A 22,119-nucleotide genomic window follows, 5' to 3' on the forward strand; every position below is an offset into this window, starting at 1 on the left:
CCCTTCCTTTTCTGGATAAAAAGGAGTTTCTTTACTTCGAAAAAGGAAAATTGCGTGGATTTCCATTGCTTCAGGACGTGAACAGAGACATAAACTATAGGTGATTTTATTTATTGTACGACATCCCTATGAAGGTGAGATTACCTTTTTAAAATTTCTTTTGGGTAAGGTTTCTCAACCTCAGCACTGTTGACATTTCTGGGGCTAGATAATTCTTTATTGTGGGGCTGTCCTGTGCACTGCAGGATGTTTAACAGTGTCCTTGGCTTCTGCTCACAAGATGTCAGTACATACCTCCCGTTATGACAACCATAAATGTTTCCAGACATTGACAAATACCCCCTAGGAGACAGAAATCACCAATAGGTTGAGAACCACTGTTTTTGGCAACAGCATGGTCTCTGCTCTGAGCACTTTGGTTCCTCTTGGTTAAAAGGGAGCCTAAAAGGTATCTGATCACTTCTAGTGTGGATGATACATTGTGCGGGTGGGGGGAGGGGGAACTTTGGGTGCTGGGAACTGAGCCCCAAGACCCTGGGTTCTGGTAGGTACTTGGTGCTGAAGTCCTCTTCTGTGCACAGACAAACCACAGAGCCTGGCCTTGGGCAACCAGCCAGGAAGGATAAGTCCAGGGTTGAAGGAAAGAAAGCAGAAGAAAAGACTGGGGTAGGACTCCTACCCCACAGACTCCTTTCCCAGAGTAGCCAGAACCCAGATGCCTCCCAGCATAATGGGCAGAACGTTAAGATGCTGGAGAATGGCCTTGGTTTCCATTATCCCTGTTTGTTTTCATTAACATGTCCTTTCTGCTTCACTTCTCCACCTCCTTCCCTTTCCATCCTTGGATCTGGACCTCCACCCCTCACCTGCTCTGAGGGGCCCCATTATACCTTAAACATTGAAGCATACAGCCCTCTTTAGCCATGTGATGGTGATTCAAATGCAGTGGAGGGCAGTCTCTCCAAATTCAAGTGCACTCTAGGCTGCCTCCATTTATACCACATTGCCTGATTCTTTAAAGTTCAATTCCTCCCCTTTCCATTATAGGTATATCTTCTGTAAAAAGTGCAGCTTGCCCCAACCCTTTCAAGAGTTACAAAGTATCATGTCTGCAGTGGCCTGGGAGGGGTGGAGATGAGCCCATGGGGACCACTGTGAGGTGCCAAAGAATTTGGGGACAAGGTCAGAAAACTATCATCTCCTGGAAATACAGCCAGGTTAAAACAAATGCATCATGGCTGGATTTGGCCAGCTGTAAAATTAATTCCCCCTCCTACAAAAAGCCAGCCTCCCTCCCTAGAGACGGGAAGGGAGGCACCTCGCCAGCGTGTGGCCCAAAGCAAGTCACTTTACCTCTATGAGCCTCAGTCCACGAAACAACAGATTTAGGGGAGATGATCTATGACTTTATCACATAAAACAAAATTCACTAATATGTCCCGTCCCCGCTGAGTCCAAGTATCCTTAAAGTTGGGCCATGTGTGAACAGGCATTTTCTGTGGTAGGTCCTTTTTAACAAGGTGGTGTTTTGTCCTGAGGACTCTGTGAACAGCTTCTCAGACTGCCACTATCCTCAGCAGCCCTAGGACCGGCTGGCCCAGCCACTACTAGGAGGGGACATGAGCTCTGAGGCTGCCTGGTTGGCTTCTCCTACTTAGTGTCCCTTGGGAATAAAAGGAAGTTATTCCTGATTTGGTCCCAAACATGTTCGACCCTAGCTCTCAGCAGGGGGAAAAAGCTCCAGGGGGCTAAAATAGTACCTTGCACCAGAAGTACTTAGCAATTGCTGGTTTTGATTCAATGCCTCTCACATGGGGGAAGTTGAACCCTTACCAATGTTCTGCCCTAGTCCTGGTTACTGTCTCCGGAACACACTCGCTCATTACTTTGTTGCCTCGCACTGACAACTCTGGTTGATTCATGCTCATCGTGGGCAGCTGTTGGGTTCTGTGGCTACCCCCGCCTTCTGAGAGCTACCCGGTGTTCCCCTCCTCTGGCTGGAAAGCTCCCTGCAGCCGTGTCCTGCTAGATCAGCTGTTCCTGTGGCCACAGCAGATGGGCCTGGATGAACACTGAAGCGAAGCAGGAGAATCGGGGCCAAGAAGCAGATTCAGAAAGCTTGCCTAGAAAACTTGATTTGTACCAGTTTTGCTTGGGAGATGTTGGTGGTCTTGTCATTTGTCCTATCATCTGGAGAGGCGAGGAGGACAGGCTACAGTTAATGCGTTCCAGGGGTCCCAAGGCCTAGCAGCACCATTCCTGAAACTCTGAGTCAACCCTGGATTTTTTTTTTAAATTATTATTTAATAGAGAGAGAGCACAAGCAGGGGGAATGGGAGAGGGAGAAGCAAGCTCCCTGCTGAGCAGGGAGCCCGATGTGGGACTCAATCCCAGGACGTTGGGATCATGACCTGAGCTGAAGGCAGATGCTTAACCGACTGAGCCGTCCAGGTGTCCCCAACCCTGGATCCCTAAAACAGGGCCCCTCACCCACTTTTGTTTTTCCATAAGTCAGTTCTAGTTGGTGTATTCCCTTTGTGTGTAGCCATAAAGGCTGCAAATAGACACCAAAAATTTGTGGGATTCCCAGTAAGTACAAGCTTCTGAGCTCAAAGGGAGGCCATGGTAAAAATCCCATGTAGCGCAAAACCCGCGGGTACAGGGATTTCGGTCACTGTGCAAAAGACAAGCTGTGACCTAATTAAGTCCCACTTGACAGCTATAGATGAAGAAGCACGTGGTCCAGGCTGCGGAGGGCGCCCCCTTGACAGGCGGTGGGCATGGCTAAGTTCAGCCCCTAGAACCCAACCAGGGTTCTGTGGCCGGAAGAAGGTCATTTACCAAAGGACACCCTGGGCCTGGAATTTGCTCAAGCCGGAAGACTTTCTGCTTAGTGACATCAAAGAGGTCCCAGACCATAAATAAAGCAGTTTCACAAATCAGTCAACCCCCACGTTTCATTCTTGTGCTTGGAAAGAAATACGGACTTCGTGGTCATGGGATGTTAACTCTTTTATTAATTTAAGGTTAACACTGTATTTGCTTTGTGGATTTCTCTTTTGAAGTTGTGGATTCAATAAACAACAGCTGGGTTCCCCCAGCTCCTAGGGGACAAGGCAAATGCATTACAGTCCAAGAGGGGAGCAGGACCAAATGGAGAACGAGCTTGAAAAAATTTAAGGCAAATGTCACTCCCATATTAAAGGGAATTGATCAAGCAGATATGCATTTCAATGAAAATATATGAAATATTTGTCAAAATAATTAACTCGGTAAAAATTAGAACATGTAGCTTATAAAATGCCTACACAGGTTTGGCAGAAATAAATCCAACCGTGTCATTAGGCTCATAGTACACACAGACACAGGAGTGACCGCCTTCAGAACAAGTCTCCCGGCAAGCAGAGGCCAAGTGTATTTCAAAAAAGCAATTCCACGAAATGGGCAGTGATAAGAGTAACGACTCATGGGCTGGGTTTCCATTTTGGTAAGAGGAATTGCGTGAGTCACTGGGGCTCCTTGTGGCTGGCCCCCAGGATGCCTCCCGGGAACTGTCCTCAGGAGGCTCTGCGTCAGGGAGAGGTGATCACTCGGAGTACGAGACTCCTGGAGACATGACAGGACGTGGTGACGAGGGGCACTCGGCTCACCTATAGGACAGTGCGGTGGAGAGAGGAAGGGTCTTTCCATCCAGATTTGGAATAGGACATTCGCGGCAGTTCCAGAAGTAGCTGACTATGGAGAAACAGATGCTCCATCCCCAGTGGTCATGTATTTCACGGCCCCGTGTCTATTCTATTTACAGTCTGACCGGACTGTCCCCAGACAGCTTTGTGGCAGGTGGGGGAGCAGGCACGTGCTCGGCTGGGCACCTCGCACAGGGAGACAGGCCCAGGGCCTGGCAGGCGAGATTCACTGAGGCTGCAGGGAGCACGGGGAGAAGAGTGATGGGTGAAGCCAAGCATCTTGCCTTTCTGCTTTGGTCTTGAAGTTTCAGTAAACTTATGGTCCCAGAAGCCGCTCCAAAGCTGGAGCTGTGGGTTTCCAGAATTCCTGCTGTTCCCGCTTGGGGTTTGCCAGAAGAACGGAGCCGGCAAGCAGGGTTGGAGAGGCACACCTCCTGGAGGCCCACCGCCCATGGGGGCCGGGTGCTCAGAGATGCTGCAGAAGGACCTTGCTCCTAGGGAGATAAAGCTGTTGGACGCGGGGCACCCCTGCAACAGGCCTGGGCTGACAGTGTGGAGAAAAGGCGGACGGACGGATGGACAAGAGAGGCCCCGCCCTCTGCGGTCGGCTGGGGTGCCCCTACCCAGCCAGGAGGCACGTGCGGCAGCAGAACTGAATGAACAGCTTCCGTTCGCAGAGCCGGTTGGACTTCACCATCTCACAGAACGTCTCATCGGCTGGGGTCCCACCAGGAAAGAGAAAGGGGGGACATGTCAGACTTCAGGGCCTGTTAAAATGGTTCCAACCATCCCCTTTCCCTGGCTCCATGATGGGCTGGGAGGGGACGGGGGTCACAGAGGAAGTGGGGGCAGCAGCCAGAGTGGTCCTCGCTGTCCTCCCGTGACATGTGTAGCCTGAATATGGCAGAGGGGGCACCTAGCTCACAGGGGTTCATGCGGGTGTAGACAAATGGGGGGCTCGAGATTGCAAGGAAGGTGGATAGGGCTGCACCAGCTGGGCCTCAGGGTTCCTGTGCCTCTGTCTTTCCAGATTAAGTGCAGTGGTGGGAAGTTTAGTAGGAAGACTCTGGGGGTGGGATGGGGGTGGGGTAGGAGGACAGGCCTGGAAGGGACAGGCAGGGAAGCTCTCCCGTGTCCTGGGAGCACTCCAAACCAAATGAGATAGGAAGGAGAGAGCTGTCAAGGCTAATGGAAAGGAGAAGGGGAAGAGGGCGGGAAGCCAGCCCATTCCAGCTGGCTGCTCACTTTTGGAGTTGCCTGGTCACTGACAGGACCTGGAAGACCCTCCTATGACCACCTCACTTTCTCGGGTTGGAACTATGATACCTGAATGGGTATCATCCTAAAGAGGGAGCTTCCTAGCCTTTGAAAGCCTACAATTCTGCAAACCAAAGAAATGACCAAACACCAAGGCAAGGAGGCCACATTGAGATCTGCAGGACATTCTGGGTCTGTGCTCAGCCAGGGCGGGGCCAGGGATGGCTCCATGGGACCGCTAGGTTCCTCTCTTGTAAGCCAGTTCATAGCGCCCAGAGCTGGCCCTCACTGTTCCTCCCGGTGACCAGCTGAGCATGGAATCTTCTCTGCCACACCACGTCTCCAGGCCAGAGTCCTCTGCCTGGAATCCCCAAACTGGACTCCGGGCTCCCCCAGAGTTTATGTCTTCATGGCCCTCCCTGGTCTCCAGGGGACCTCGAGAACCAGGGATCTCCCACAGCTCAGACGCAGGGCTTCCCTGTGGGATGTGCGGGCCTCGACACTGGGCTCTGAGGCTAAGACCCTCTGGGCCCCCTGGCTTGGAGCCCCGAGATCAGGCCTCTCCTAAGAGAACTCACCACACTCAGGCCACCGGGGCTCACCACACGAGAGTGGGAACGGTACAAGCACAAAATCAGTTTTAAGAGTTACCCAACAAACAGAGCAGCAGTAGCCTGTGGCCAGGATGCCTCATTGATCAATGACAGAGGCGTAAAGGGATGGGAGAATGAGAGGGGTCCCTGATGGTCACCCAAAGGGATGGCCCGCCCACCCTTCAGAAGGGCTGCGCCTGCATCTCCTTTTCCTTTCTCTTTTGGACACAAGCCACGAGCTGGGGTCCCCCAAGGGCAACCCCGTGGGTGCTCACCGTTGCTGCATGTGTGGTTGGTGATGCACGTGCTGCCCAGCAGTGTGAAGCCTGTCTTACACCTGCTGCAGTTCCTGCTGGAGCCTTCGCAGCTCAGGCAGCTCTCATCACACCTGCAGAAGGAAACAGGTTCATTCTGCTGCGCGGGAAGGGGCCCAGGCGCTGCATGCACCCCTCCCGGAGCCCCCCTACCCTCTTGCCTGCCCTGCAACTGTGACGGCCTGAAACCCCAGACAAGCGTCTGCACATTCCTCCACCCACCTGATTGCACTATCGCCCTGAGGACGGGTGAAGACGGTCATGGCCAGTGGGCAGAAGCCTGCTGGGGGCTGATGGGCCCAGGCCCCAGTGGCTCACGGATTCCCTGTGGCTCACCTGGACACTTTCTTGGACACTGTGGCACCTGCCCCACAGCTGGCTCCTCAAGCAACATTAGCACACGCACCCCTGGGAGCTGCCCAGCTCTGAGCTATAGTGTTGGCACTCCAGGACTGGGATGTGGCAAACCCAATCCCAGAGCAGGCCTGGGGGACTGCTGCAGACCAGGAGGCTGAGCGGTCTTCACGGCGGGTGGGCAGGGTGTGGGTCTTGCAGTTCTTGCCCGAGATGGGACCCGGGGTTCTTTCTACTGCAGAGTACCGTGACCCCGTGAGCGGGGTGGCACACAGTAGCTCGCAGGCCATATCCAGCAGTTGTACTGGAACAGTCATTTGCTCATCTATAGATCACTGTGGCTGCTTTCTGCGGGGTTAGAACTGAATAGCTGGGAAGGAGAGACCACAGGGCCTGTCAAGCCCGAACTACCCACCACCCGGCCCTCTAAAATAAGGAGAAAGAGCTCGCCATCCCCGCCCCAGGGCCACACCCACTGCCTTTTCTGAGTCCAGCTCCTGGTGCCCGGGTCTCACCAGGCTCCAGTCGCCCTCCTTCTCAGCGGATTCCCACCGCAAGTGGAACCGCCCTGGAGGCGGAGCTTAGGCAGGGTGGGCGGGGCATGCGGCGTTCAGGCGGAGTGGGCGGGGCATGTGGAGCGGGAGCCCAGCTCCGAGGGCTCTGGCCTCTGCCCCGTGTGGGCAGTTCTTTGCTGAGGACTCATGCCACCTGCCCCGTCAACAGCTAGACGCCATCAACAACCTGGGGGCGGTTGATGGCCTCTCCCCGAAGCGGCCTTCCGCTGGACAACCAGGGGTGTAGGGCGGGGCCTGCTGCGTGGGACCCTGTTTCTATGCACTTGGGGAAGCCACTAGGGTCTGGCCCCGGTCGTGCGCACCTTGGGGGTGGCTCAGCCACACACCCCGACACCACAGCCCAAGGGATGACTTCCCCCGGGGATCCCTGCTTCTTTTAGTTCTAGTCCTAAGGGCCCCCAACCAGCCCCTTAGGACCAGAACTAGGGCCTCTCCTCACTGCTCAGCGAGAGGTCAGTGGTCTCAAAGGCTTGGGGTCAGCACTCTGAGGCGGTGGCTGAGGGCTGCTTCAACGGAACAGTGAGTGGGGCAGGCTAAGGTAGAGAACCACCTGCCAGCCCCCAGTGGGAATGCAGGTACATCCCTCTTCTAGGACTGTGTAACAGACTCGGACAAACCCAGCAGCTTAACACAACACCATTCAGCACCTCCCAGTCCCGCAGGCAGAGAATCCTGGGCAGGTTCTGAGCAGCTCCCTGCTTGGGGTCTCACAAGGCCCAGGTCAAGGAGTGGGCTAGACTGGGCTTGGCTGTAGAGGCCCCAGCTCAGGGGAAGAATCCAGCATCATGCTGTTCCCAGGGAAGGATGATGTCCCTCCAGGGACCCCTCAATGTCCCCCTCAACCAACGGCCTTGGGGGCGCCTGGGTGGCTCAGTGGGTTGAGCCTCTGCCTTTGGCTCAGGTCATGATCTCAGGGTCCTGGGATCGAGCCCCACATTGGGCTCTCTGCTCAGTGGGGAGCCTGCTCCCTGCCCCCACGCCTGCCTCTCTGCCTACTTGTGATCTCTCTCTCTGTCAAAATAAATAAATAAATAAGGTCTTAAAAAACCAAAACCAAAACCAAAACCAAAGGCCTTGAGGCCCCTGCTTCTCTGAAAGACCCTCTTGGCCTCCTTTCTGCCCCACAGGCAGTCCTCTTAGGCAGGGCAACTTCCAAGCGCCTCTGACTCTGTCACTTTCTATGGTACCTCCTTCCCCCGTAGACACCACGGCAACTTTGTCTGGTGAGACTCCGGAAGTGGGCCTGCGCACTGCAGCCCTCTTCCCTTCCTCCCCGCAACAATGCAGGGGCCACGTCCTCTTCTCTCCTTTCGCCTTTAGGCTGTACCCAGTGAGCCTCAGACATCGAGTCTTGTCGCGCTTCAGTCTGAGCACAGAACAAAGCAGAAGGCAGGCATGGTCTCTGCCCCGCTGGTCACCCAGGAGGGGTGGAGAGAGCAGAGGACAGTGGGGAGGCCTGGGGGCATGATAGGCCAGCTACCCCTCAGGCAGGCACCCCAGCGAATTGCTGTCTTTGGAGAGGTCCTTGCTTGCACTTCTGGGTCCTCTTACTACGCCTTGGGGGTGTCCAGCCCCTCCTCTGAGATCATCATGGACTGTTCTCCACTTTGTGCCTCGCTTCGTGGGTCTTCTTGGCCTCTTGGCTGCCAAGCCAGCAGGCCTGAGTCCTGGCCTGGCTTTCCCACAGAGTAGCCAAGGCCCACCAGCCGGGGCTAGGCCCGGCACCTCGCAGCACCCTGGGGCCTGCAGGAGGCCAAATCCTAAAAGTTGCTGGCGCCTGAGTGGGGAGACGCCCTGCATCACCCAGCAGACCAAGACTGCTCTTCCTTCAGGAGGAATCCAAGCAGAAGGGGTGTTTGGAGCCACGGCACTCTGAAGACGGACGATTCCTGAAAGGCCGGCATTTCACCCCCTCAGCACCTTGTGTGGGGCTTCCCCTGGGGGTGTATATCCAAGATCTGCTGTATGAGCCCCAACACTGGACTCTCTTCTGGGGCTGAAAGCTTTCCCTCCTGTGGAGGTGAGCACCCAGATGCTGCTGTCTTCTGATGTCAAGGAGGGGCACAGGGTGGGGGGGCTCCCTAATTCTTGCCTCCTGGGCTGGGGAGGCCATAGTTTCTGGGTGCCCCGTGGGGTGTGGGTGGCCACAGTCATGGGGATGCCCAGCATCCTGTGGGATCCTGGGCATCTGACAAATGGAAGTGATTATCACTATTTAATTCCACATTCTCCCTGGGCTGCCATACTTAGTGTAATTATCATTGAACCAGCGGGCTGGTTAAAATGAAAGGTTTACTTCAGACACCCATGCTGAGGATGCTACGCAGGACTCAGCAAGGATGGGTGAAGGTGGCAAGATTCCTATTTCAAACCAGCTCAAACGAGCGGGCTGACCCCTATCTAGATACATAACCCCTCGGGAACTTCTACTGGGAGTCCAAAAAGCACAAGGACTTTGTAGTCTCTCATTGGGTGACTGTAGGTTCTTTTGTTTATTTGCTTTTTTTTTGTTTTGTTTTTGGTTTTTTAAAAAGATTTTATTCACTTATTTGACAGAGAGAGAGAAAGGACAAGCAGGGGGAGCAGCATGCAGAGGCAGAAGGAGAAGCAGACTTCCTGCCTAGCAGAGAAGACAATTCAGGGCTCAATCCCAGGATTCCAGGACCCTGACCTGATCCAAAGGCAGATGCTTAACTGACTGAGCTACCCAGGTGCCCTGCTTGTTTTTGTTTTAAGAAAATACATTAGAACCCAGAGCAGTTCTCAAACACAGCCCGGGGAGCCAATTCCATTGTGGGTTCCCAGCTGTGAGCTGAAAGACAGGGCAAGGTCTCCTCAGACAAGCTGTACGATGTGTGTCCAGGGCTCCCTAGTTTTGAGTTTATTTCAGAAGGAAAGCCCCTGCCCCACCCCCACCGTCATTATCATCAAGGCCACCTTGCAACATCTCATTATTGCTCTCACCCTGAACAAGACAGGCTGCCCTGACTGTCTGGGGATCTAGGTTATAAAGTCCTGAGGAAAAGGCAATAGCTATTCAGCAAGACAAGAGGACACCCAAGAAATGGCTTCTTCTTCCACTGCTCATGTCCAGTGAGAAAGGTAAGGAACACTACAGGGCTAGAAGCCATCAAACAAGAACGGTGCACTACACAGACACACGTGAAAAGGAGAGGGAGTTATAATCTACATTCACTGACTGCGTAGGGAATGGCTTTAGAATGAGGACATGGTCTGGACCTAAATTTTCTCTATCTAATGTAAAATGAAAAAAAAAATCCACAAACGAAGCCCAACCCATGGTTTCCTTAATTACCACCAGTGTGAATGCATCTGGGGCTGTAGCACAGGAGGAGCTCCCGTGGGGGTTGCCAAGGCGGCATGAGTATCGGCAGACAGGCACCTTGTTACTCTGCCTCGTGCCCTGACCCAGCAACAGAGCTCCAGGCACTCAAAATTCATTAAATGAACAAAGGAATGAAAGCCACCAATAAACTTGTGACCTTAGCAATCACCAACTACAGGGGTCCCTCCACTCTAAATGGGTTCCGGTACCCCCGCCGTACCTACAGCTCCCTCTGCAGTGATGTGATGTGGCACCCTCCCCCAGCCCCAGGGAAGCTCCCTTTGCTGGCACAGGGAACCACCATTCCCCGGCAATCTTTTTTTTATGTTTATTCTTTTAAAGATTTATTTATTTATTTTTAAAGATTTATTTATTTCTTTGTCAGAGACTGAAAGAGAGAGCACACAAGCAGGGGGAGAGGCAGGCAGAGGCAGAGAGAGAAGCAGGTCCCTGCTGAGCAGGAGCCTGATGTGGAACTCGTTCCCAGGACTCTGGGATCATGACCTGAGCCAAAGGCAGATGCCTAACTGACTGAGCCACCCAGGAGCCCCTACATTTATTTATTTATTTGAGAGAAGAGAAAGGGCAGGGGGAGGGGCAAAGGGAGAGGGAGAGAGAGACTCTCAAGCAGACTCTTTGCTGAGTGTGGAGCCCAATGGGGGTGCTTGATCTCACAAACTTGAGATCATGACCTGAGTCAAAATCTAGAGTGGGGAGCCCCACTCATTCCCCAGCAATCCTGGTCTGAGCCAGGAAGACCATCTGAAAGGACTGCGTACCTTCGGCACACTTTATGGGGCAAGCCCAGCATCTCCTCTGGGTAGAAGCCTTCGCCACAGGCTGGCACACATTTCCAGTCTTGGAAGTGGAAGTTTGCCGCACAGTGAATACATTCTTCTCTGCTGGGCCCTGGTAGGGGTACGGGACAGAAGCAGATGTCAGGGACGGCCTGCCCATGACCATGTTCAGGGCCTAGCACGGTGCCCTGGGGACCTGGGGAATGGTCCAGATGGCCCACGTCCACCACCGCAGCTCGGGTTCCCAGCTGCTCACTTTCTGCCTACCCCAGGCCATCCTCGCCCACATCCCCATTTCACAGGGAGGGACGTGGAGGCATGAGCTAGCTCAGCATAATTCCCACCGTCTGGGCCATATCTGATGGCCCTGACTCCAAACGTATCCTTGCCAAGAGCCCTTGGTCTTGCTTCTTTTTGCTGGTGGCAGCCCTGTATAATTTGGAGCACTTAAAGTGTGTCTGTACCAAACAGAGACCTACTGCAAGTGTGGAATCCATATGCTGGATTCCAAATGCTTCGCATAACAACGGCATGAAAAAGTGCTGATTTTTTATGTTCATTATTTGTTGAAATGATAATATCTTAGGGACACTGGGTTAAATAAGATACGCTATTAGCCTTACTTCTGCCTGTTTTTCTAGAAAATGTAACACCGTATCAGTGGCTTACATTGGTGGCTCGCCTATTTCTCTGGGATGGATGACCGTGTGGAAGTGGGAAAAGTGAAGGAAGAGATTTTGGTGGGATGGTGTAGACAGGCAGTCGGTGTGGACAACCAGGCCATTTTTGACCACAGAGAGCAAACAACTAAGGGCTTACAGAGTAGGGAGTGGCAACCCCAAGAGACCAAAGCTCAGAAGGATGGACCAAGAGTCCAGAGGGAGAACCTGCAGCTCAACCCAAGCAGACTCATCAGCCTGTGGCAGATGTTGGTCCAGAATGAAGAAATTGCTATCTGTCTATCTGTCTGTCAGTCACTCATTTAACAACCAGTAAGCTCTGGAGTCTACTCTGTGCCAAATGTGGCTGAGGAGCCCCTGATGGGGTGTCAGAGGCAGTGAGGTGGTCCCTGGCTGATAGCTTAGGGGGTTGAACATGGGGAAGAAGTAATCTTAGATGCTTCTGGTGATCATAGTCCCTTGTTAAACGTCCTCCTCTAATTCCACTGTGTTCTTTGGTCGAGGCCTGGCAGCTAAGGCAGTGACCTCTGGCTCTCTTCCTGGAGTTGTTCCTGGACTTAGAAGGGCCCTCTTAGCTGTGTCAAGAGAAGACCCCCATAGAGACAGGGGTCTGCTGCATGGTCCCACTGGCCCCAAGTTTCAGTGCTCTGGCAGCTGGTTTCATCGCTTAGAACCACAGCTTTCCGCCTGGAAGGGAATTCTGAGCTCATCCAGCATTGAGAGCGGGATGCAGAAGCAGGAGCCTTTGGTGGGGGAGGGGGGGTTCCATAATGAAACCCACCCACAGTGTCCACATGGGATATCCTCCTTCCTTCACCACAATGCCCTGCAGACGTGTAGGGTTTCTGTCCAGTTACATTATGTCATTCTAGATGGAAGACTGCTCCTGTACTCTGCCTCCGCACCCCCGCCATCACTTATCTTTAGGGAGCATCTGCCATTGGCCATTTGGCCCTTGGAAGCCCAGCGCCTCAGGAGATGCGCGGTCCCTATGGCTGTCCCTGCTGGGGCCTCCCCCGCTGAACACTGTTATCCACATTCTCTTATCTTAGTCATTAGGCTCCTTGATGCCTAAGGAGCTTCTGTGGTGGGAGAGAACACTCGTTTGTGTTTGTGTAGTTGTCCTTGACCAACAGGGTTTGGGGCACCAACCCCCCGTGATGTCAGAAATCTGCATATAACTTTGGATTCCCCCAAAACTTAACTACTAAGTGCCTACTATTGGCCAGAAGCCTTTCTGATAACATAAACAATTACCACATATTGTGTACATTATACATATTATATACCGCATTCTTAGAATAAATTTAGCTACACAAGGAAAATGTTACTAAGAAAATCATAAGGAGGGGCGCCTGGGTGGCTCAGTGGGTTAAGCCTCTGCCTTCAGCTCTTCAGCTCAGGTCGTGATCTCAGGGTCCTGGAATCGAGCCCCACATCGGGCTCTCTGCTCAGCGGGGATCCTGCTTCCCCCCCCCCTCTGCCTGCCTCTCTGCCTAGTTGTGATATCTCTCTGTCAAATAAATAAATAAAATCCTTTAAAAAAAAAAGGAAGAGAAAATATATTTACTCTACTGTATGTATTGAAAAAAAAATCAGTGTCTACGTGGACCCATGCAGGTCAAACCCACATTGTTCAAGGGTCAATTGTATTTATTTATTTATTTTTAAAGATTTATTTATTTGAGAGAGAGAGAGAGCCTGAAAGGGGAGAAGGTCAGAAGGAGAAGGAGACTCCCCATGGAGCTGGGAGCCTGACACGGGACTCGATCCCGGGACTCTGGGATCGTGACCTGAGCCGAAGGCAGTCGCCCAACCAACTGAGCCACCCAGGTGCCCCACAGGTCAATTGTATTTAGATAAAAGTTCAATTTACTAAACTTCAAAGGGAATGAAGCACACTCAGAGGGGGAAGAGGAAGTAGTTCTGGCGATGGATGGTGGAGAGGAACGATGTGAATGTACTTAATATCATGGAAGCATACACTTAAAAACAGTTAAGATGGCAAACTTGATAAGGATAGTTTGCCGCAATGATAAAAAAGCTGATTAAACACCAATTTTCAGGACTGACCATTTTCACAATTACCACAATCTATGAACTTTAGAACCCAAAGTCTCTTAAGGATTCTATGCAGTCACAAGTCTCTGCAGGTTTCAGACACTTGAAAAGCACCCCCAGATCCTCACCCTAAGATGGGGTTTGCTTACTCGGGACCCAATATATCATTTGTGCGGTCTACTACAAAGTGAACACGTGGGGTCCTTGTTCCAAACGCAGGTAAAATGTGCCATTAAGGGTATAACATATAACATGCTTTCCTTGCTTCTGCGATCTCTCTCTCCAGCTGTCATGGAGCTGGGATCTACTATTTCATGTCCTTCTCACTTGGGCTTGAGGAAGGGATGCCCATGAGTGGCGGCCGACCCTCACACGGACCTGAGGCACCACCGCTCAACTTGTCATGCATATGGTTTACCAGCTGCGCAGTCCTGACCAATGGGCCATGTCCCAACTGGGAACAAGCTGAGCCAGGCACCTCCCTGTCCCCTGGGTCCTCTACAGCAACCCACAGCTGGCAGGCAACCCTAAGGAGTCACATCCTCTGTACCAGGACTCTCAGTATTTGCACCAGGAATAGGCAAGAGGCTTGTTCAAATGCCCTGGGGCACTGCCAGCCCCGGGGGGAGACAGATGCCACCATGTCCCACCCTGCACTTGTCCCTGACCACAACCCTCCCCATGATCATGCTTAGGCCTCTGTATCAGGGATGGGCAGCACCGATCACTGAGTTGGGGCAGGGAGGGGAAGGCTAGGTGGGCCAGGGGCCTCCAGGAGGAGGGGAGCTGACAGCTGAGAACAGCAACTTCCAGACACAGACTCCCATTTGACAGGGAGCAAAGAAACCTCTAGACCACTCAGAGTAGAGAAGCAGGTCCTCTTCCGAGCAGCTGCCAGGGATTGGATGCATGCATCTTAGGAGCTTAGAAAGAAGCCAGGCAGGCAGGCACATGCAGGTAGAGAGACACCCCCCTCCCACCACCAGACAGCCTTAGCCCTGCACGCCATTGAATTCAATGCCTGAAGGGACAGAGAAGTCATCCTGTTGAGATGAGAGAGACTATGAGCATCTCTACAAAGCTGTTTGCCAACAGGCAGTCTGGGGACGCGGAGAAAGAAAAGTAAATCGAATTATTGAAATCAAAAGCGGTGTAAAGGCACATTTCTGAATTTTATGGATTACGGGTGACTATGAAATTTCAATAAGTGACATCGGCAATGCTCCTTAATCAACCTGGACTAAACGAGGAGACAAAGAAAACAAAGAATAAACATGAGAGCAAAAAAATAAGAGAGCAAATGGGTAGGAAAAAAAGCTGAACTGCGGGGGTCAGGTGGGGGGTGGAGGATACTTCCACATGCCGAGCTCCCGCTGCTGTGCGGTTGTCCCCGGAGGACACATCCCCTGTAGGCTTTGGGTGCTGGCCTTGATCATAGCCCAGCTTCTTGTGGCATGTCCACACCTGGAGAGCACAGCTGATGCCCACACGGAGCTCCCGTGGCTGCTGGGGGATGCGGTGCGGGGTGGGAAGTGGGGGCTGTGCCGCTCCTGCTAAGGGCTGGGTTGGGAGGAGAAGACTTAACCTGAAGTGTATCCGAGCCCACAAACTCATAATGCACTTCAACATCTAGTGCAAATAACTCTGCAACAGAAAACCCCATAAAACGAACCCATTCTCGGCTTTTCTGCATAAAAACAGTGCCTGGGAGACATCTGTGCTATCATCTTTGTGGGGAATTATAATACACATAAAGTTGTTTATAGAAGCCTTTTCCTCTTTGAATAAAATGTTCAAAATAAGAGAAGCTAGGTACCAGGAAGGCAGGCTGTGTTTTGAGAAGGCTTCCTTCACTTTCTGCCCCCTCTTCTCTGAAGCTAAATTTATAGCCTTGCCTTTCTGAGGGGAGGCCTGGGCCCCAGGCAAAGAGCAGTTCCTGAGGACTTAGCATCCCTCCCCGGTCCCCAGAGCATGCACAGCCTGGCTGGGCTTCTCATGCCGGGAGATCCAGGCTGGCTCACTCAAACTGAGGTCTAACAGGTTTTCTTTATTTTGAATTTTTAAAATAGCAAAGGAAAGGAACAGAACATCACATTTCCCATAGTAACCATTTCTAAGGGTATGGTTCAGTGGCATGAAATACCGTCCCCACCATCCATCTCCAGAACTCTTTCAACTCCTCCAACTGAAACTCTGTACCCATTAAATACTAATTTCCCCATCTTCTCCCAACCCCATCCTCTGCAAGGGCCCCTGTGATTGAATGTTGCAATACCCAGTGAAGCCCAGGGAGTCTTAGGGTTTTCCTAGCTTCAAGACAGTTCGCCCAGAGTCAGTGACCCATGCTCCAACCATCTGGCATAGCAAAATCGAGGCCCCTGCAGGCCGTGAACTCACCCACACAGGTCTGGCAGGTGTGATGGCATTCCCCACATCTGATTAGCTCAGAATCAAAGTAGGTGCCCGGTTCACAGTCTGGAATGCAGCTGCCCCGTGCAAAGCTGTTGAAAGAAAAAAAAAAGGTGTGTTTTCATATCCCTCCCGAAATTTTTTTAAGATTTTATTTCTTTATTTGACAGATAGAGAGATCACAGGTAGGCAGAGGCAGGCAGGCAGAGAGAAAGGGAGAAGCAGGCTTCCGGCTGAGCAGGGAGCCCAATGTGATGCGGAGCTGGAGTCCAGGACCCTGAGATCATGACCTGGGCCAAAGGCAGCTGCTTAACCATCTGAGCCACCCAGGCTCCCCCCCCTTCCAAAATTCTAATGAAATTACAATCTCTCAATCACCTTTCATGAGAGGAAAGGAAAGTTGCTAAAAGCATGGATCTTTGTGCTGCTTGAGGTTCCAAGCTAATGAAAGCAGGGAAAGAGTGGTCCGAAGCCAGCCGGAGGTCCCCCAGGAAGGGATGCCCCAGACCTGCCCCGCCCCCCCGCCGGAAGCCCCAGGCTCCTTCCCCAAATCCCTGGGGCTGAGTCCCTGAGCTCTCTCTTGGTCTGTGATGGCTCATGAACCAAACTGGAAGCCAAACCTGGAGAGGAGAAAATGAGCTTGTGTGGGTCCCCCCTGGTGGCGGGCTGACTCAGTCTGGCCGGTCCCAGCCCGCCGTGGCAAAGTGTGAGTGCTGATGATGTGTACCTTTGGGTGGTGGTGGCCAGATGGGTTTTGAGAGCCCAACCTACGCCTGCCTCTGCCTTGCTTGAAACCTTCGGTGCCTCGTGAGGATCTGGACATAAAATCCACTCCTGGGACTGGACAGGCCCCACCTGATATGGTTCCTGCCTCTCTGTCTCACCTCGTCATGCAGCCAAGTGTGTGGATTCTGGAATCGTCTCTCGAGCTGGACTGCCCACTCTGGGACCCTGCCCTGGCCACTTCCTAGCTCTGCCACCACGACCCGGGGTAAGCCAGCATCGCCTGTCCCCTCACCTGTCTCTTCTCCTATGCACTGGGACAAGCTTGGCTTAAATTAGATGAGCCAAGGCTCGCGAGACGGCTGTCTGGCACACGATAGTGTGTCTGCTATGGGGATTTCCTCACTTCGCAAGATTCCACTGTGTTGGATGTGCACACTATAAGCTGTGTGCCACCAGGCACAGAGGACAAGGGCTCTGGCATGTTGGCGAGATTCAGAGAATCCTATGTTTCGTGGGGAGAAGCCAAGGGGTCCGGAAGCCTCCCTGCATTCACGGCGGGTGCCCACTCCGGGACTCCAGGGCGCCCGAGACTGGCAGTTAAATCAAGTGCTTAGTAACTGATGTCTCCCCTCAAACGCTTCCTGCATTTATCCCTTAAAGAGATGGATGGCCGTGAATCAGCAGCTCGGCGGCTCTCACTGCTTTAACGTGACAGCGATGATTTGAAGCCACAGCTTAAAAGGATATTGGGCAATAAAAGGAAGCTTTCTGTGGATTATGGCTGACGATGTTTTCCGAGTTTGCGTGCCCCTCTGAATGCTTGTCACACCAGGAACCGCTGCTTCCATCCATGTGGTTCCTCCTTGGCAGGGACTTTCTGTCCATGACCCTATTCCTCACCTGAGCAGCTGACCTCCTCTTTCCCTGGGAGTCCTCCAGTGCTCCCAAGTCAGGAAGCAAGTTCTAAGGAATTGGACCCACAGAGCCTCCCCCGCAGTCCCCAACTGCTGACACCTGCCTGGGTGTCAGCCCAGCCCAGCCCAGGAGGGAGATGATTAGCATAGCTCCCAGTTCCAGGCCCCCCAGCTGTGGCCACCAGCTCAACGCCACCGCTCCCTTTGGGGACCTCCTTCCTTGACCACTTCATCCTTCCACTGTTAATCCTGCCTCGTCCGCCTAACACGTTTACAGGACCACAGGTATGATGTGTGACTCTGGGGGTCCTGCTTCCCTTTCCTCTCCCCAGACTCCTGGGAGCTTAGGCCGTGGACCCTCTTCTCTCCTGATCTTCCTCTCCCTGATCTGGAAGAGTAAGGGCAGGCTAAGGGAAACCTCATGAAGGCAGCACTTCCTGGGCGAACTCCCCAGTGAGTAAAATGGGAGCAGTATTATCAATATCCTAGGGGCATCTGGGTGGCTCAGTTAAGCATCTGCCTTGGGCTCAGGTCCTGATCTCAGGGTCTTGGGATGGTGAAGCCCACATCACGCCCCCCGCTGAGCAGGGAGCCTGCTTCTCCCTCTGCTCCTCCCACTGCTTATGCTCTCTCTCTATCTCTCTCTCTCAAACAAATAAGTAAAATCTTAAAAAAAATACTACCCACATCCTAGGTTGCCGTGAAGATTTAAATGAGGCATTATTGGTGACAGCACCCGGAACAAGGGCTTGTACAATTTCTCTTATCAGTTCCTACTCCAGAAACATTCAGCTCTACTGGGGAATCCCAGTCCTGGCAACACCCTCCTCACCTGGGAGCCTGTTAGAAATGCCAAGCCCAGGCCTCTCCTGGGAGCTTTGAGGTCAGAATCTGCATTTTAACGGGAGCTCCCGTGATTCCTTGGCCATACTGCAGGGGGGGAAGCACCGATCCCCCCTCCATGCTTCCCTTTCTTCCATAACGTGCAGACCCTGGTTCTTCTAGTCCCTGGACTATGGGAGTGTTTTACAGCACAGTTTCCAACAGAATGTTTCCTAAGCTAGACAGTAACTGGGAGGAACAGGTAATGTATATTTGGTTGCATTCAGTGCAATGTGGTTGCATTCAATGGGCTAAACAAACATTTCAATAGATTCCAATAAAAATCATTAACTCAGCAAAATGTTTTTACAGCAGATGTGTGCTGAGCTCAGTGGGAGAGGGAAAACCAGGAATCTAAAAAAGCATCCTCTGGAGGCAAGCTCCCAGAGCAGGAAGCAGATACCAGAGCTGGGAAAAAAAAGAGAAGAGAGAGAGAAAGAGAAAAGGCAGAGAATGGAGAGGAGGGAGGGTGGGCTTTGCAATGCCCCCCAAGCCCTTGCCCAGACTGGGAGAGAGGCATGGGAGTGGATACCCTTACTGGTACCTAAAGATGGGAGCTCCTTACCTTTCCAGCAGCCAGCCCACTTTATATGGTAGGGGTGCCCTCACCAGCTCCCCAGGTACTGCATAAAAGGTAGAGATTTTACCTTTCCCCTAACTTTTTATTTTATTATTTTATTTTATTTATTTTTTAAAGATTTCTATATATTTATTTGGAGAGAGAGAGAGTGAGCACAAGGAGCCAGAGGGTCAGAGGCAGAGGGAGAAGCAGGCTTCCTGCTGAGCAGGGAGTCCCATGCGGGGCTCCCTCCCAGGACCCCGGGATGGTGACCTGAACCGGAAGGCAGATGCTTAACCCACAGAGCCACCCTGACGCCCCCTAACTTTCTGTTCTTAAACATCAGTCTCCAAGTGGAACTCTGGTTCCTACAGACTCAGAATCTTTACCCTCAAGGGCTTTGGGCCTCTGCTTTTATCTTTTAGGAAAAAGTTGCCCAAACTTGGTAAGCCAGTGACAGAAACAAACAACAAAAAAGCATACACACTCTGTTTCTGACACTCGGATCTGAAGGGACGGGCTTACCTGAATCCTTCTTTACACACAGTACATTTTTCTGGTTCATCAACGCACTTTTTACAGCTTGGGTGGCATTTCAGGCAATTCTTCTGACCTGGAGAAAAAGAAGATGAGCCGAAGAGAAGAAGCAGAGACGTGAATCAATCCTGGACAAAGAAGACTCTGGCATTTCAAAGCAGGCTTGGTAGAACAGCGTGTCCCCTGTGTCAGCCCCCAGGAGCAGTGATGGAGTGATCAAACAGCCAGAGGCCATGTCCAGACCGCAGGCCCCCGTGTGGGATCACAGGTCTCTCTCCTCTCCCTTCTGGAGTAAATTAAAGCTCTTGCACGACCTCCAGGCTTTGGAGGAGGGTGGGGGGTGTGGGGGTGTGGAGGGGGTGGGGGGTGTGCAAAATGACAGAGTTGGAGCCTAAAGAGGCCTCAGAGCTGCCCTCTGGTGCCTTCATAGGGGACCTTATCAAAAACTTGGTAGTTACAAAGACTAAGACATACATCTAGGACACCCAGCACACCTCCTGGGGAAATGCTGGGTCAAGGCAAACCCCAGGAGCCTCCGCCTGTTCTGATCTGGTCGTTTCCTCCGGCGCCTCATCATCGCCACCTGGCGTCTGGGCCTGGAAGCTCAGGGTTGCTTGCTACACGTCTGTGCCTCCTCCTGGGGCCCCAAGGGGGGCATTACACACATGCAGCAGGTGCTCAGGGAAGACACCGGGTCAACGAGGGTGGCTCATTCTTGCCTTGGGAGCAGGGTGGGGATGGAGGAAAACGGGTCTGGCTGGCAGCCCAGGGCAGGTGTTTGCAAAGGCTGTGAAATGCATCTTGCGAGAGAATAGCTTTTTCCTTTAAAGGGATTCTGGTTCTTGAATGGCTTTACGTCTATAAAGATTTCCTGGCTCCTTCTCCAGAGGAAGAACCGTCATGCCATCACAAACCGGGTCAATGATCCCTCCCACATAGCAAGGGCCTCTGTGGGAAGGTTTTGACCTACACAAATCGACAACATCAAAACGGTAGCTTCTTTGAACTTGAGAACTATTCTCCGTCTGTTTAACCCAGACCTTGTCTTTTGCCTCTTCTGGGGTGACGTGCATTGGTGAAACCCTGGCATGGGAACATGGGAACCTGGGCCCCAGGGCCCCGCCCATCCACCCACCTTCCTGGGCCTGGTGGAATGGCAGGACACCTGGTTTCGTGGTTCTGAGTTCAAGTCCCACCTGTGCCGTTACTAGTTGTGGGCCTGGTGGCTCCTCTCAGCTTTGTTCCCCCATCTGCAAGACCAGGAAAGCATCACCCCCTCTTAGGGGTGTGGCCACTGCCTGTAAGATGGGCTGCAAAGACTAACCCACCTCTTCTGAGCCCAATTAACGCTGGCCAGGAGGCTCCTCTTTGTTTTTAAAGGACTGAAAACCTTCTGCCCGTACTCGAATCCTGATTTCAACTCAGCAGCTCTTCCTAGCCAGGGCTTTTTCCCAATGTCAACTACCAGATCCATAAGCTGGTGCCAGATTCCCTGGGGAAATTCTCCCAGGAGAGGGGATCCCAGCCTAGGGTGGGGGGCTCAGCAGGGGAGGAGATTCATCATTCCTGTGCACACAGACATGCACTTACTTTCATCAGCATAAAATCCAGCAGGACAGAATGTCACACAGGTGTTCATCTCCTGATGGTGATAGAACCCGCGGCGGCAGGACAGGCACTGGGTTGGGCTCCTGCCCGAACAGGTCTCACACCCCTTGTAGCACCGGCGACAGCGTCTTGCTGTTGTGTCCCCAAAGTAGCCCAGAGGGCACACGCTCACGCACTTCCTGTGGGAACAGAAGCCACAGAGGACATTTCCCACCTGACCCCACCACCGCCCTGCAAGTCTGCGGCCTGCTGGGTCCTGCTAAGGCAGAGCGCCTAGCTGGAGAGGAAATTCTAGCTGTTCCTCCATCCCCCAAGTCAGCAAAACTCGGAGGGAAACAAAGGCCCTAGGGTGAAGGTTAAACCCTGAATGCCCATGGACTTGGTGAGCCCAGCAGAGAGGTCCCTAAGTACGCAGGAGAGGGTCCTGGACTTGGATCAGAACCTAGGAAGGCTTGCCTTTCAGTCTCCCCAGAAGAGATGTTCAGTGGCACCTGGGCGATGGCATTTAACTTTTGCAATTTTAAGCTCTGGTGCAACCTCACCACCCTCCCTTGGGGAGCTAGTCTCACGGGCAGTGAGCAAAGACAGCAAGCAGGCTCACTGCCTTCGCCCGGCTCAGGGTGAGTGTGTCTGCATCTGGGAGCTCGAGGAGCCCATGCGGGTCACGTCCATAGCCTTGCAAGGCCAGTGACTGGACCCTTGGGGGGTGGGAGCTCCCCAGACCTGGCCCATGGTGCTTTTTGAACAGTACTGGCTTCTAAAATGACATTTGTCTCTAGTTCCCAAGCAGTGAGCCTTGGTCCACCCACTCTGACCCATTT

The 22,119-nt window shown here is 52.7% G+C and overlaps 1 protein-coding gene across 2 annotated transcripts in view; it reads right to left on the minus strand.

Moving 5' to 3' along the window:
* Nucleotides 1-2,994: 2,994 nt before the first annotated feature.
* Nucleotides 2,995-22,119, minus strand: part of PCSK6 (proprotein convertase subtilisin/kexin type 6) — a 180,088-nt gene continuing 160,963 nt past the window's right edge. For both annotated transcript variants that reach the window (XM_045070491.1, XM_045070492.1), the window contains 6 exons: nt 21,281-21,477; nt 19,679-19,766; nt 16,061-16,164; nt 10,905-11,034; nt 5,812-5,924; nt 2,995-4,403 (listed from right to left, as the gene is read on the minus strand). In XM_045070491.1, the coding sequence (XP_044926426.1) occupies nt 4,306-4,403; nt 5,812-5,924; nt 10,905-11,034; nt 16,061-16,164; nt 19,679-19,766; nt 21,281-21,477 (730 nt within the window). In that variant the 3' untranslated portion in view covers nt 2,995-4,305. The remainder of the gene's footprint in view (nt 4,404-5,811; nt 5,925-10,904; nt 11,035-16,060; nt 16,165-19,678; nt 19,767-21,280; nt 21,478-22,119) is intronic.

Source organism: Mustela putorius, unplaced genomic scaffold (genome assembly GCF_011764305.1).
Source record: "Mustela putorius furo isolate JIRA1106 unplaced genomic scaffold, ASM1176430v1.1 tig00003972_pilon_pilon_pilon, whole genome shotgun sequence".
Taxonomy (NCBI): domain Eukaryota; kingdom Metazoa; phylum Chordata; class Mammalia; order Carnivora; family Mustelidae; genus Mustela; species Mustela putorius.